This window comes from Octopus sinensis, linkage group LG10 (genome assembly GCF_006345805.1).
Source record: "Octopus sinensis linkage group LG10, ASM634580v1, whole genome shotgun sequence".
NCBI classification, from domain to species: domain Eukaryota; kingdom Metazoa; phylum Mollusca; class Cephalopoda; order Octopoda; family Octopodidae; genus Octopus; species Octopus sinensis.
Window position 1 is genome coordinate 102,342,809 of NC_043006.1, and position 17,546 is coordinate 102,360,354.

Consider the following 17,546-nt stretch of genomic DNA (forward strand, 5'->3'; position numbering starts at 1 on the left):
CCAGTACTCTTGAATGATAAACTTAACCCTGGCCTACTTTAATGCATTTTCCTGGTGGTAGGCTTAATTCTGGCTCTGTTTAATACAACCATCTGGGAACCTCTGAATGATAATCCTTAATTAAGTCTACCACTCTTTGATAATAGACTTGATCTTGGCTCTGAATGGTAAACTTCATTGTGGCTTTGTTTAACAACTCCAGTCACTGGCCATTGGGTGCATTTAAGTGAGTCCACTCTGTTGCAAACATTTTGACCAGAGCTCCAGTTTGAGTATAAATGGACACTAACTATCCTTTCACTGACTAAGCTATCTAAAATGTTTAAATATTTAGTAATGTTTGACTTGAGTGACATTTGTAGCAGGTCAAGGAAGCACGTTGAGGCTCTGAGTAGTTCCATGCTGCCACTGTTGTTGTTGTCTGAGAATCCTCAGTAGACTTCAGTTAATGTCAGTTTTATTAACTGAGAAATTGGTCAATATTTTAGTTTAATTATATATTATCTCATTAGTTAAGTCAATGTTTAGATAATTAATGTAGTAAGCTTTAAAAAATTCAAATTCAAAATAATTACTTGATGAAGGAAAAATAGCAAATGTGGAGGATAACTCTAGACATTACTATTTTTTAATCTCACCTGAGATATTCAGCAACAGTACTTTGTAGTAAAGACTGTTTGCCAACATAACATAGCAGTCCTGGTTTAGGACTAATGATGCTGTAATTTAGTCTCTGGAGACATCATCTCCAGCTGGCCATACGACATGATCTGTGTCCCTATCTTTTCAAACAAGGGAATCTAGCACCTCCCACTCAGCCCAAAACAATATCTGTGTATCTCTATTTCCAGGTTGTTTCCCTTCATCAGCACAGAATAATTGTTCAGTTAGAGGTGAACAATTATTCTGTGCTGATGAAGGGAAATAATCGTGATACACAGATATTGTTTTGAGCTGAGTGTGAGTGCTAGATTCCCTTGTTTGAAAATATAAGGACACAGATCGTGTCGTATAGCCAGCTGGAGACGACATCTCCTGGGGCTAAATTACAGCATCATTAGTCCTAAACCAAGACTGCTATGTTATGTTGGCAAACAATCTTTGCTACAACTCTAGATATGTTTCGGTCTTATTATGAGTTTTACATTGAAGCATAAACTTCACCATACTTGATGTAATGACAAGAGAATCACCAAGTAGATATACAATACTGTATGTGAGTGGGAGATTTACGTCAGCAGTTTGTTTACTATAATACCTGTTGTTAGTGGAGGTGTGAGAGAAAAAGAGGGAGAAGAGAAAGAAAAGAGCTGATGAAAAGGGAATTTTAGGAGCAACATGTTTATAAGAATAAATGTTGTTAATGAGAAGTAATTAGTGAAAAAAGGTGGAAGCTAAAAATGAGATAAAAGTGGGAGAATGAACAGGTGGAGAGAGTGAATTAGCTAATTATAAATAAGGAGAAAGCAGAGCAAAATAGCACAATTCTTTTTTAATGAGAGCAAAAATATTTATAATATAGGTAAATATAATTTTTACAGTTGCTATGGTCAAATTTTTTTTTATTTCTCTATTATGCTTAACAACTTATTCTAAATGAACTGTTTATCAGGCAGGTGCCATCTCATAAATATCTAATTTGTAAACAATTCTATTTTTCTCTGCCATTAGATATATATTTCTGTGCATTTACTTAGAGATTCATTCACTATCATTTCAGAAAGCTATTGTGTAGTTATTCTTTACTGAGGAAGCCCAAATAATAAAGACACATGAGTGCAATTGTCTCCTGTATTTATGCTGAAAATAAAAACAAAAATATTAAAATATTAGTTACAAACTTATATTGTTTATTGTTCATCACAGCATACTTGACTCTGCTTCAGTGATTTAAAGCTCTATTCATACAACTTTAAATATACTGAAAACCACTTACCTATTGTTTATAATACAGATGGTGTTTCAGAATTATTCCACAGCAAATCAGCAATGAATTTTTTACCAGATCGTACCATAGATTCAATCATTTGATTTGTGTTATTTACAAGGCTCAATAGATGTAAGGTTATGATGTCAGAGCTACCAACCAAATGGTTTTAAGTTCAAATTCTAGTAGTAGTGTTATGTTGTGCCTCTGAGCGAGGCATCAAATCTTGCTTACCACAATAAGACAACTCACTTGATTGAAGAACACTCCACTTTTGTGGTTAGTTGTAAGAATCTGTAAAAAGCAATTGCTCCAACAATTGTATCATCTCACCCGTACAACAAACATTGGGTGGGGGGAAACAAATGTAAAACAGTAAAAACAAAAAGTATTCATTTATTGGTATTGTGTTATAATTTCCTTTTCATAGTACTGATGTACTTTAAAAAAATTATCACTGCTGAGGGAGTATATGTAGTAACCCTTTTGTCCTAGTAATATTCCTTTATACATGCATAATATATATATATATATATAATATATATATATATATTCCTCCTTCTATTCCCCTCTGCCCTCTAACCCCACACGTAGCTACCAACAGACGGTATCCTCTACTGTCCAAGACCTCATCTCGTCCTCCCGTCTCCCCCGCACCGCATCCAACCTAATTGTGCGAACCCCACGTACCCCCACCATTTACTTCCTCCCCAAAATCCACAAACCCAACAACCCTGGCCGCCCCATCGTCTCCGCCTGTAACTGCCCCACGGGGCTCATCTCTAAATACCTCGACCGTGTCCTTGCCCCCCTAGTGTCATCTCTTCCCTCCCACATCCACGATACCAACCATGCTCTCCGGCTTTTCAACTCTTTCTCCTTTCCTCCGGCTCCTCCAAAATCCTTTTTACTATGGACATCCAAAGCCTCTATACTGTTATCCCTCACCACGAAGGACTGCAGGCCCTTCGACACTTTCTTGACCTCCGCTCTAACCTGTACCTGACACCTCCACACTCATTCGTCTGGCCGAACTTGTCCTTACTCTGAACTGCTTCTCGTTCGCGGGCGAGTTCTACCATCAGGTCTCGGGAGTGGCCATGGGAACGCGAATGGGCCCCAACTATGCGAACCTGTTCGTTGGCTATGTTGAGGCCCAAATATTCTCTAATTTCACTGGTCCCACTCCTGAACTATATGGTCGTTATATTGACAACATTATCGGTGCCACCTCACTCTTCCGCGAACATCTAGATTCCTTCCTCTCTTTCGTCCAATCTTTCCATCCAGCCCTCCACTTCACTTCCACTATCTCCAACACCTCTGTCTCCTTCCTCGACATTTCGGTTAGCATTCTTCACTCCACTCTTACCACCTCCATTCACTACAAACACACAGACTCACACTCATACCTCAACTTCTCTTCCTCCCACCCAGAACACCCAAGCTTTCCATCCCCTATTCCCAATTCCTCCCCGTCTACGTAGGCTCTGTAGTGACGACCATGACTTTGAGACTCAGTCTCAACGTATGGCTCACCACTTCACCCTACGTGGATACCCCCTCACCACTATCCACACCGCCCTTGCCAGAGCACCCTCCGTGGACCGTGTATCTGCTCTCTCTCCCCGAACCCGCCCTGTAGTCTCCCGCCTCCCTTTTCCCCTCACTTACCACCCCACGACCCTACGTCTCCAACGCACCATTCTTCGAGCTTTCCGTCATCTCCAGTCCGACCCGTCCACTTCACACCTCTTCCCGAACCGACCCCTCCCCTCTTTCAAACGAGCCCACAACCTTCGAGACCTTTTGGTCCATAGCTCCTTCCCTGACCCTACCTCCCAACCCGGCTCGTTCCCCTGCTCCCGCCCACGTTGCCGCACTTGCCCTTACCTCTCCAACACCACCCCCCCTCACTAGCACCCACCATCGACCCTATCCCATCATCCACTCCTTCACCTGCACCTCCAGCAATATTATCTATTGCATCTTGCTCTCTCTGCAATTCCTTGTACATCGGACAACGGACGCCGCTTGGCTGACCGGTTCGCGGAACACCTTCGTGACATCCACCTTGCGAACGACACACCGGTCTCACGCCATTTCCGCTCCACCGGTCACTCCTTGCAACACCTATCTGTGTTCGGTTTGTCCTTACACACAGAGGCCATCCGGATTCCCGTTTGCGCCGTGAACAGGAATTAATCTTCTCTCTTCGCTCTTATACGCCATTTGGTCTCAACTCTCCCCCCCTCCTCATCTAACCTCAACCCCCCCTCTCTCACCTATCCTTTCTCTCCCCTCGACCCCTACTTCTTCAGTCCTTCATCCTTTCACCCCTACTCCCCTTCCCTTCTTCTCTTTCTCCCTCCCTCTTCCCTTCCCTCTGCTCCCTCACTCCCTCTCTCCCTTCTCTCTCCCCCTCATCCCTTCCTTCTCCCCATCCTCCCCTCCTCCCTCCCTCCCCCTTCCTCCTCCCCCTCTTCTTTCCCTCCCCTTCTCTCCCCCCCCTCTTCTCCCCCTCCCCCTCTTCTCCCCGTCCCCCTCTTCTCCTCACTACACCACACTGACTTTACACATCACATCACATATGATGTGCCATACTAATACACACACCAACTAATACATACTAATACGTACTAATACATACTAGTACATACTAATACTTACACCAACCCTATACATACACACGTCCAGACCCCGCATACGCACTTATACTCTCTCACACACACACACACACACCTATACATACCAATACGTACTAATACATACTAATACATACACCAACCCCATACATACGCACGTCCAGACCAATCTTACGCACTAATACTCTCTCATACACACACACACACACACACCCTTATACATACTAATACATACACACATCCAGACCCCTCCCACGCACTTTTAGCTGGTCCCTCAACCCATTTATCAACCCTATTATCTCCCCTTATTTCGCTCTCGCGTCTCATGTTTGATCTTTGACCTCTGGCCGAAATCAGATCGCCATGTTGATTCGTTAGCTACTGCACGCATTTTTTTCTCTCCTTCTTTCTGTGTTTTTCTCTCTCTGTGTATCTTTCTGTTGAAGAGCGTAGGCTCGAAACGTTAAAGACTTGTTTTATTTATATTTCCTGAGCGCCATACTAATACAATTGTTCGTTTGTTTTCCACCTGCCTTCGTCTTTTGTTTATTTTCATAAAGCTTCCCGTTATATATATATATATATCATTTGCCTTAATATAGAAACTATTGGTTTCCATTTCATATTTAAAAAAAAGGTGATAATAATAATTATTAATAATAATTATAAAAATAATAATAATAACAACAAATAATACTGATAATAATAATAAATAATAATAATAATAACAAATAATACTGATAATAATAATAAATAATAATAATAACAAATAATACTGATAATAATAACAAATAATAGTAATAATAATGATAATAATAATAATAAAAGATAAAAGCAAAGGCATTGATGTGAGGAAACGAATTCAGAACTGACCTGCCGGACTGCTCATCAATTATTCACACGATTCTTGCTGCTCTCAGACATCGTGGTGCCATGCTGTCTCTAGTAAAATCTAATTGAAAAAAGAAGTGAAAATGCTCCATCTTCTTTTCCAATTGAAGTTTGATATTCTTGATTCCTCGTGGCTATCTATACCAATGTTTGTTTGCTCCCAAACATTCGATTGACCTGCTCTTGCAAACCTGACTTGGGCTTACAAAACAACAGCATCTCTATTCATCTGGGACTGTCATCTCACTCTTCTAACACTGACCCCTAATGCCCTTGATAAAGGCATAATTTTCATGCAGTCACATTTCTGTTAACTAGTTACATGTGTATGTATATGTAAATAAATACAGAGTATATATAGTGTGGTGTGTATATATATATATATATATATATATATATATATATATATATATATATATTATAAATGTATTATGTATAAATGTGTGTAAAAGCATATGTGTGAATATGTTTGTTTTATATTTTTCATTCAAAAACTTAAAAGTGCATGATATTTGTTTGTTCTGGTGGATGTTTGTGAAATGAGTTACTCTGTGTGTGTGTGTGTGTGAGAGAGAGAGAGAGAGGGCAAGAAAGAGAAAGTACATGAGGGAGGAAAAGTGTGTGTGTGCTAAAATAGCAATCTCATAATTTAATGTTGGTGTTGTGTAGTCCTATGTTATGTCGGTTGATTTAATGTGAAAGCCCAAGATGATTATCATCCTCTCAGTGAAGATTACAGTAACTTCCATAAACCATAGAACTGTATATAAGACTGCAGTAACACATAGGACTGTATGTAAAATGGCAGTAAGTCATACAATTGTGTGTGTGTGTGACTATAGGACCACTTGGAACTACGAAACTCTCTGTATGGAAGTTATTACATATCCCATGCTTTGCCTGTTTTGAATAAAAAAAAATTTCATTTAATCTTTTTACCTAGCACTAAAGAAAATCTTCTTTACTTTCAGGAAACCACACATTCTTTGCTGCAGCAAGTCCATTACTTGTGGGACTTATTCGTAATGCCACTAAAACTGTTGCATGTCCTTGCTCTGACAGTAGTTCAAAGCGAACTGTCTTTGACACTTGGCTCGACAATTTCCCGAATGCTGATAAAAGTCAGCCTAAGTACGTAAATAAGACATTTTATTATTATTTCTCCAGTTGTCAAAAAGAATATATATGTATTTCTTTGTGTATGTATGTTAACCCCTTACCCGGCAGAAACAAATATATGCGTTTTGACCGAAATCGTTTTTTTCTATCTCTGGCGAGTTAACTCGTCAAAAGATAGACTCGCCAAAATCGACAGCAAACGAGTTCCTTCGTCTAAAAATGGGTTAACTCGTTTCTGCCCAAAGCGGTAATTTAAAATCAATATTATTGAATTAAAATTCATAATAAATAAGGTTTGAAATATACCTCGAAATCACCATTCAAAACATAGTAAAATAAAACAATTAAAAAATATGTCTGAAAAAATACATTTATTTTCAAAATAATTGTTGGGTAAGGGGTTAATATGTGCACAAGTGCACATATTAACATCTTTCTCTCTGCCTATCCATCTGTTTGTCTTTGTATATATGTATACACACACACACACACTTTTCCATACTGGACTTCATGAATACTTTGGACAGGTCTTCATGCCCTGAGTCAATTTTTTTGTTACTGTCTTCCTAGATGGAATAGGGATCATGTCTTGCACATTCTGTTTGTAGTATGGCTTCTGTGGTTCGGTGCCTTTCCTAATAACTATCTCTTTACAGAGCCCGCTGGGTGCATTTCATCATGGCATGAGCAGTTGAGATGTTATCTTGTGCCCAGTAAAGCTAAGGAGGCTGGCTTCTGCCCTGCATCGTTTCCACAAGTCAATCAGCACCAGAAGGTTGTCTCATCTCCATCAAGACCAAAACGATCCCCCTCTTTTTGTTCATTTCTTTCTTTTCTGCACAACTGAGTAAGAATAGACTGAAAGAGTGAGATAAGAATAACAGGAGATAGCCTGACTGTTAGGAATAAGTAAATGATGAGCTTGAAGGAGTGATAGTTATATGATGGTTGTCAATAAAGAAATTGAATTGAAGCTTCATATGTGAAAGACTAATAGAAAGGAAAATTATTTCTAAAAAAACAGGTGTTTAGAAGAGGGAGTAATGGAAGAGAGACAGAGTGAAAGGAGTAATATGGTGACAGAGAAGGGAATAAAGGAAGTGAGGGAAAGATAATTATAGACAGCTATATGACAATTATTGGTAAAGACACTGAATAGAAACAGCATGAGTGGTGCAGTGGAGGAAGAAACAGTGATAGAAGGGAGAGAAAGAGATTGTGTGTATGTGAGATGTCAACAATGAATGAGTAAATGTTAGAGCAATATGGAAGAATAATAGTGAATGAGAGTGATAGATGCTGGCGAAAGAAGTGAGAGAAACTCTAGCAATAAAAGAAAATGTGGTAGAGCAGGAGATTGAATATAGACAGATCAGACTTACTCTTTTTCTGCATATTCATGAGGCTTGTGGTTAAGGTGTTGTACTCATGGTTGTAAGATTGTTGTTTCAATTCTTGGACTGGGCGATGTGTTATGTTCTTGAGCGAAAACTTCATTTCATATTCCTCCAGTCTATTCAGCTGGCAAAAGTGAGCAATCCTGCAATGGACTGGCATCTCATCCAGTGGGATGGAAGGGTAGATATATACACCATGGAATCATGGAAACTGTTTTATGAGCCTATTCGCTCAGGAAGCATCTGTGGTCCTTCATAGTTTTAATACGTGTGGGGCATGAAGGTGTGGTAAGAAATTTGCTTCTCAGTCACAGGGTTCCAGGTTCAGTCCCGCTGCATGTCACATTGGGCAAGTGTCTTCTATTATAGCCTTGGGCCGACCAAAGCTTTGAGAGTGGATTTGGTAGATGGAAACTGAAAGAAGCCTATAGTGTATCTGTGCATGTGTATCTTTGTGTCTGTGGTAGTCCCCCACCACTGCTTGACCACTGAAGCTGGGGTTTCTTTTTATGTATGTGTAACTTAGTGGTCTGCCCAAAAGAGGTCAATAGAACAAGTATCAGAGTTATAAATAAGTAATGGGGTCAATTTGTTTGACTAAACCATTCAAGGTGGTGCCCCAGCATGGCTGCAGTCCAGTGACTGAAACAAGGAAAAGATAAAAGATATTGAGGGTGGTTATGTGGTAAGAAGTTTGCTTCCCAACCACAAGGTTTTGAGTTCAGTCCCACTGTGTGACATCTTGGGCAAGTGTCTTCTACTATGGCCCCAGGCTCACCAAAGCCTTGTGAGTGGATTTGATAGACAGATACTGAAAGAAGCCCACCATATATGTGTGTGTGTGTATGCATTTCTGTGTTTGTTACCCCGCCTCCTTGTTGCTTGACAACTAGTGTTGGTTTGGTTACATTCCTCATAACTTAGTGACTTGGCAAAAAGAGACTGACCAAATAAATACCAGGCTTGACAAAAATAATAAATACTGAGGTTAACTTGTTTGACTAAATGCTTCAAGGCATGGCCACACTGAAATTAGTAAAAGATAAAAGAAATTAAAGATAGAGATTTCCAAATAGACTTAATGTGTCACCCAGTTTAACATCTCCATCTGGTACCTCGGGTACCTTATGCAAAGTGCACTGTGTTACAAGCATTTAAGATATCCAGTTTGAGGATACATTCCTCTCTATCTCTCTCACTCTCTCTCTCTTTCTCTCTCTCTCTCTGTCCCAAGTGTTTGAAATTCTATAAAGGGTCATATTCACTGCCTTACCTCCTGACTAAAAGGTAAATAAAAATCCCCTCTCCCCACCCTCACTCCTATTTAATAGACCCTTAGTCTTTGCTTCTGAATATATTTTTACAATTGCAACACTTTGTGCCGCTCAGTTTTGTTCTAGTCAACTTTCCAGTAGAACTTCCACATTTTCTTCACAGCTATTAAGTTAAAATGGAGTAGTCTTATGTATTGGTTTTGTAAATGAAGTTGTCATTAGTATTAGTCTAAAGTATTAAAGTGTGAAGTGAGAGAAAGAGGGAGAGAGTAAAAGTGAATTTACCTAAGTGAATATTTGTACTTTTCCTAAGCCATACCTCAGTGGTTAGAATTCAAATCATGTAAAAATATATTCTGCACCATTTTCTTTGCAGATATCCAAATTCGCAAAACTTATTTTAGCATGGGGAAATGTTAGACAATTAACAGACACTGTGCCAAATGATGTGTAAAGACACATATAACTGTATGATGTATATAAAAATTGACTATACATATATTGTGTATAAGGTTACATGTATGAAACAGTAATAAAATATGCCATAGAGATATTATTAATTCTCAAAGTAAAGTCAGATTTTTTTTTAAAAGTCATCAGAAGCTTGTACATTGTAGCATTCAAATTTTGTAACTGCAACCAAGAGACCTGGGGAATCTTGGCACAGAAATGGACAAATTCAATCAGCTATTTAATGAGAAATCGGTTTGTTGAAAGAGTGAACTTTTGACCTAAAATATGTGTGTGCATATGTATGTGTACACGTGCATGCATTTGCATGTAGTGTTTCTGGTGTTGGGTTCATGATTGTTAGGTTGTGGGACTGATTCTCAGATTAAGCTGTCCTTGAGCAAGGTACTTCGTTTCATCTTGAGTATAAACAACAGCTGGTGATGGAGTTAACTGTGTGAAGCATTGGCATCCAGTTCAAAGGTGGGGAGCAGTCTTATATTTTCAGTCATTTAAACGCTACGACAGAAACTTGGATAAGCATTAGCAACAGCTGGTGGTGGAGTTAACCCTGTGAAACACCGGCATCCAGTTCAAGGATGAAGAAAGGTCTCATATTTTGAACCACAGAAACCTAGAGATGAACCACAAACTAGTGGATAAATATCCATTAGCTCTGATGGTTTCATTTGGGGATCCAGCCAGATAACTTGGAGATGGTTGCTGCTGACAGGGTTCAATGGAAGGCATGTTTGAGGACTCTACCCCAACAACCCTTTCAAGAATACATGGGTGAAGATGAAATAATCTCTTTCTCTCTCTCTCTCTCTATATATATATATATATATATCAAATTAGTTAAGAAAATCTCTATAAGAGATGAAAGCAATTACTATACTAGGAAGTAATGTTTATTGCTACTTGAACGTGGCTGTTCTATAGGAATCGGTATTACTGCTATTTTAACCTCAGGATGACCCCTACTCCAGCTGGTTATTCAATGCTGGTTATTCGATGCAATCGGCACCTGATATATATTGCAAGCAAGGGGGTGATCCCCTGCCATCTTCCAGCCATGAGACTACCAGACCATATGGTTCCAACCTCTTTGTGGTCATCCTCAATGATGGACACTCATCTTCTAGAGATAACAGTGGTTCACTCCGTATATATCATCATCATCATTATCATCATCCTTTGACATCTGTTTTCCATGCTGGCATGGGTTGGATAGTTTGACCAGAGCTGGCAAGCAGAAGAGGTGTACCAGATTTGGTGATTTGGCTTGGCTTCTCTGACTGGATGCCCTTTCTAATACCAACCACTTTACAGAGTGTACTGGGTGCTTTTTACATGGCACCAGCACAGGGCTCTTGCAGCCCAATCCTCTTCAGCAGTGGGAGCAGCATTGGCACTTCTGCTGTGGAGAATGGATCTTCTTGAGTATAGCAAGGCACCAGATATATCAGTCTTTTGTCATTTCCTTTGTAAGATTCAGTATCCTGATATATGTGTGTGTGTATATATATATATATATATATATATGTATATATATATATAGATATATATATATATATGTATATATATATATATATATATATATGTATGTATATGTATATAAGTAAATGTAGAATAAGCAAATTAGACAGATCAATATATAAAGTATATTAAATACATGAAATACTAAAAATGTATATATGTATGCATATAGACATGTTTTGTATTTCATGTACTCAATATATTTTATATATTGATCTGTCTAATTTGTTTATCCATACATTTTCTTCTATACCTGCAGAAGTTTAAATCTCTTGAGCACTACTAAGTGTATTCTATACGAAGAATATCTGGATCCCATCTATGTATTATATATATATATGATGATAAGATGATCTTCGATACACTTTCCATCTATCAAATTCTCTCACAAAGCATTAATTGGACCAGAACTCTAGTAGAAGGCACTTGCCCAAGGTGCCATGCAGTGGGATTGTACTTGAACCCACATGGTTGTGTTGAGAGTTTCATAACCATGTGGCTCATGGCCAAACTAAAATACTTAAAAGTATTACCCGGTAATTATATTAGATGATGTCTTTTATAACATTCATCCTACGACATTTAAAATCTGTCAATATGATTTATGAACAACCACATTGCTCAATATTTCAATTTCATCTGTAATATTTTTTTAATAAAAAAATCACTCAAGCAAGATCAATGTCAGTGTGTCTACAAGTTTTATGAGAAAGGGTAGAGAGATCTTTATACCACAAACACCCTGTATAAAAACAGGATATTTTTGCTTAGTTAAGGTCAGCCATGACCAAGGAGACCTAATGCTTAGCTATGACCATCATCTTTATTTCAGGCATTGTGTATATAGAATTTCCTTATTCAGTGTGTTCTAATATTTTTTATCAAAACAGTAAGGTATGATTTGAAAAAAATTTGAGACATTTTTAGCAGCTCAAGTGGCAGAATAGAAGCTTCCCTATTGGCTCATTTTAACAGCATCTTTTGGACGGAGATTCATATATTATGGTCTGATCAGTAATTAAATAAACTTTGACAATACAATTACTGAAATAAAATGTATTGAAACGATAGTAGAAAATAATCACATTTTCGCAACAGAGGATGTCATTCTAATTTTAACCAAGGTGCCTTGAATGTGGAGAATGCCATGCTGCCATGGCAATATTATGGCAACTTTATGGACTCCCTGGCTGTTAAATGATTTTATTTGAACATAATACTTCAAATCCAGAGAATGTCATGCTGTAAACATGGTTTCTATGTACAACATTGAGCTGCTTAGATCAAACACACACATGAGTCAAAATTGCACATGTGTGTGTGTGTGTATAGATACATACATACATTCGTACAAACGCATGTACATATGCATCTATATATGGAAAGAGAGAAAGAGAGGTTTATAAAGATATTATAAGCTATAAATTTATACCATTTTCTAATGTGTGATCAATTATATCACCAGCTGAATGCAAAGTTTGTTAAAGGCAACGGTCATTTTGTTTATTTTGATATGTTAGGAAATAAATTTCCATTGATACATAAATCTTATGAATTGAACATTATTTGTGGATAGTTAAAAATTAAGAATAATATACAAATATTTAGTACAACCAAAGTATGAAGAGCTCCAAATAAATTTATTGCAGTCTGTACTTTTGTTCTTCTGAACTCCCCTATTTAAATCCCATCACGGTAGATTATTTAGTCTTTTATCCCTCTAGAGCAATTAAAATAAATCCCTATAATATTATAGTGTTAATTATTTCATGTGCTTTAATTCTCTGTAAATGCTGACACAAATCGCAAGCATCATTATTAAACAGTTTTAGGTTTACATATGGCTGTGTGGTTAAGAAGTTCACATTGAAACAGCATGGTTTAAGGTTCATTTCCACTGCATGGCACTGTTGGTTGATGTCTTCTATTTGGGAGTGAATCAGTAAGATAGAAACTGTAAGAAACCCCTTGCATGTGTATTTGCATCTCCCTTTATCTTGATGTCTGCACGCTGATTGAAAGTGGTGCCACCATTCATACAGTGTTATTTGTTTACAACTTTTGGAGAAAGGATAACTGGCTCTTGAACCAGTTACATTAGAAGGGCCTGGGGAAATATTACCTTGTTTGGAGACAAGTGAGTGTTGGCAACAAGAAGAGAATCCAGACATAGAATATTTGCCTCAACAAATTTTGTCCAACTCATACAAGCATGGAAAAGTGAATGTTAAAACTATAATGATAGTATGTGCTCAACACACCAAGTTACCACTGGAGAAGGTATAACAGCATATGGCATCCCAGATGAAGGGCCTACTACCATGGAACAATAAAACTGTCATACAGTCAGGCCTTTTACCATCCCCTTGGTCTGCCCTTGCTGGCTCGAGCTAGGAAGGAAAGCCTACGGCATCTAAGCCATGCTTTGTAATTATATTAAGGGCAGCATGGCATCAAGGCAGCATGACAGCATGACAGTGGGTGAAGACCAAAATAATTCAAAGTGGGAGAAGGCAGCCAGCACTCATCTTCAAATAAATTTAGCTACATAAGATTTTTTTTTCAATTATTGTTATGACTTAGTGGGAGGAGAAAAGGTAGCTTTCTCATGATCTTTACTTTGGCTTCCAAGATTGCAGGTATGAAAATGGGAAGAAGAAACCATACTTCATGATTTGCTGCAATACGAAGCAGTTAAACAGGACAGTTAGTTATGCTCAGATCAAATACTTAGTCATGTTCAAATCAAAAACCTAATCCAAATAAATTCTACTAAATATACCCAATGGCCAGATGATAGTGTTAAGCGGAATGATGTCACAAATACTAATTCTGACAGTGGAAGTCAGCAGCACTTCGATTTTATTAGGTAGAAATAGTCAAGCAGAAATATAAAAATGTATTTGAAATACATTTTAAATTTTTAGTCAAATGTTTTGCAAGGTTACATAGAATGGCTCTTTAAAGTGTTATTCACATTTTGGAGCAAGAATATTATTTTACAACTGGGTCTTTCCTTAATAGTATTCCTTAACATCCATTTTCCCATCTTAAGTGTGATCATGGTTGTTTTAGAATATATGAGCATTTGCCTTTATTAAAGCCCTGTTGTTTAGTTCCCAGATTGGTCTAGATGAAACACACCTATGATTATATCTATGAAAATGGTGTAATTTTATAGCATATGTCTTTATAATTATCTATATCTATATATGAAACTTTGAATCCTGAGTTTTATTCGATGTAAGCAGCTTAATGTAGAACATAGAATCCCTGTTTACAGCATGACATTTTCTGGATTTGAAGTGTTATGTTCAAATAAAAACTATCTTTTATTTACAGACATAACATGTCTAGCTATATATTATACAATATCTTTTTCTTTTATAAGAGAGTAAATTGTAATCTGCAAGAGATTTAACTCCTATTTCTGCCAGGCTAGTTTTATTGGCTTGATTAAAGCAATTCTTTCCATAGCTGTATGTCTTTTTAACTTGTGCAAACTACCACAGCTTGAATTCTGTAAGTGCATGCACCTCATTCAGAAATAACAAAATGATTGTTATAAGGTTTGAACTAAGAACCTTGTCTTAAAATCTCTGCAGGGGTACTCCAGGAATGGTTTCTGCTGATAACCTCTGATCCGTAGAGTAGAAGTTGCAGCAGCTGTGTTCAATCAGACAGACAAAAGCAGTGTTATAAGATTTACCTGAGAACACCAGAATGTGTTTCATGAGGATTAAATTTCTCTCTTTGTATGTGACTTCTGACCAGATACAAGTTGAATAAAAAAAAAATGCTCCTTTACCTAACAGATACAATATGTGTCTGTATCTGTCTCGATATTGTGGTAGCATAATACTTAGTCATTGACTTGTAGACGGTATTCTTAGAGCATCAGACAAAATACCTTATGGTATTTGTTCTGGCTCTTCACTTTGAGTTCAAATCTTACTAAAGTCAGTTTCACCCTTCATCTCTCTGGGATTGATAAGATAAAGTATCAACCTTATGTTTAGATTAGAGAACAGTTTTTATCTTGTTTTCAGTATCCAACTGGAAAAGTTACAATTCTCAAAATTTTTCATTTCATTTCTTTCATAAAATGCAAAATTATGTACCTTATTGAGAAATCATGAGGCAAAGAATATTGTGTTTGTGTCTCCTGATTTCAAAGTCATGAAATGGTTGTAAACTAGCTCCACAATCATACAAGCAGTGTCTCCTCATTTCCAGTCTTCCATAAAAAATTTATCTGCCCATTGAGAAATATTACTCTACTTAGAAACAAGTGGAGGATTGGTGACAGGAAGAGCACCCAGCTGTAGAAAATCTGCCTCAACAAATACCATCTGACCCATATAAGCATGGAAAAGTAGCCTTTAAAACAATCATTATTATTATTATATTATTATTATTATTATTATTATTATCAAGGCAAGTTGGCAGGATTGTTAGCATACTGGGCAAAATGCTTAGTGGCATTTTATCCATCTTCACATTCAGAGTTCAAATACCACTGGAGTCGACCTAATGTTTCATCCTTTTGGTGTCAATAAAATAAGCACCTGTTGAACACTAATTGATTAACCCCTTCACTGAAACTGCTGGCCTTGTGCCAAAATTTGAAACATTATTATTTATTATTCTGCTGAGGTCGACTTTGCCTTTCATCCTTTTGGGGTCATAACATAAGTACCAGTTGAATGCTGGGGGTCTATGTAATCAACTTACTCCCTCCCCCAAAATTGCGACCCTTGTGTCAAAATTAGTAACCATTATTATCATCATCATCATCATTATTATTATTATTATTACTGTTGCTGTAGTAATTTATCATTAGTTTCTTCAAATTTTGTTGCTTCAATTTGATATACAGCTTTGCTTGGCTCAATATTTATCAAAGAAACCTCCAAATATGTACATAAAAGAATTACTAATAAAGTATACGCAAACAGAAAACACATGACATGGCTAAACTTTGTTCTGGGGTCGATTCTAATGAGAATTACAATTACTACCTCCAATCACTTTCTTTACCTTAAATTTCAACCTACAAACCTTCCACATTAAGTATTTATTTACTTGCTGAAAATGTATAATTTTATTTTATGTATCAAGCTGTGTGTTTTATAATTATCTGGGAAGACTGTCAAGTTAACCTCGGATCCACAGCTGTACCTGACTTGTTCAATAGTGCCTTGCTTCAGTTCTCAAGTAAAACGTCTTCATTTCAACTGTTCTTTTCTTTGGTAAAAAAAAGAAAAGAAATAAACCGTCGCCACGTTTCTCGTTGTGCTTCCTTCCACACCATGAATAGCTTCCTTCGTATCAAGTATCATAACTAAAATAAGCATTGTGTTTAATAGAGGAAATTGTTACCCTGCTGATCTGATTAGTTTTAGTTTGATGGAAATGACAGCAAGACTGCCGGGACAGCGATGCAAATAAGCTGCGTCAAGGGAGGTAACTCAGTACAAAAGCCAAAGAATGTATGCAAGGGGAAATACTTGAGTAAAACTCGTTCAACCTGAATCGTGTTCTTAGAGTCTAGAAAGAGATGATGGTGATGGTTTTCGGTTTTTGTTGGTTTTTTTTTTCTTATGAGACGTAGGCAGAGGGTGAGGTGAGAGGTTAGTTTCCGACATGATGACAGTAACAGTTGTAATTATTTTACAGCAGTCTAACAACAGTAAAGAAGTTAGGCTGTCTTTTCCCGATATAATTAGGTAATTAACTGTTAGAAAGGCATTCATCAGTGAATAATATGCTTCAGCAATTCTTAAAGTGATAATCTAAGTTAAAAATATTATCTCTCTATGCTTGTATGGAAATAAATATGTATGATTATAATGTGTGTGCGTGTGTGTGTGTGTGTAGGCATAGAAGCATTTATGAAAAGGATAAGAGAAAGAAAGCAGGAGTATTCGATGTGACCCCTTGTGTTGAACGAAATGTTGTATTCCAATATAATGTTTCTAGTTTGTTTGTCAGTTGGCTAATTAATGAGTACCAAACACTGTTAGTTAATTATTAACTACCTTATTATTTATTTTTAATTAGCTGTTATTAGTTTCAGTGTCATTTGTCACATTTATTATTGAAAAGAGACGGTGACAGAGAGGGAGCGATACCTGCACGTGACACACAGGTGTACTTATTTGAAACCAATTAACAGGTTACAGCGGAGTACTGAAAGTCTCTGTCACTAATAACTTACTAATAATAAAGGAACAAATAATTAATTGTGTTAGATAGGAAATTGATGAAGATGACTCTTCATAAAATTCTCTGCGCACGCGTG

The 17,546-nt window shown here is 37.3% G+C and overlaps 1 protein-coding gene across 5 annotated transcripts in view; it reads left to right on the forward strand.

The window, feature by feature from the left end:
• The window catches only part of LOC115216731 (N-acetylated-alpha-linked acidic dipeptidase 2), a 1,056,093-nt gene that overhangs the window by 1,017,991 nt on the left and 20,556 nt on the right, over positions 1-17,546 (forward strand). For all 5 annotated transcript variants that reach the window (XM_029786272.2, XM_029786273.2, XM_029786274.2 and 2 more), the window contains one exon: positions 6,435-6,594. In XM_029786272.2, coding sequence (XP_029642132.1) covers positions 6,435-6,594 — 160 coding nt within the window. The remainder of the gene's footprint in view (positions 1-6,434; positions 6,595-17,546) is intronic.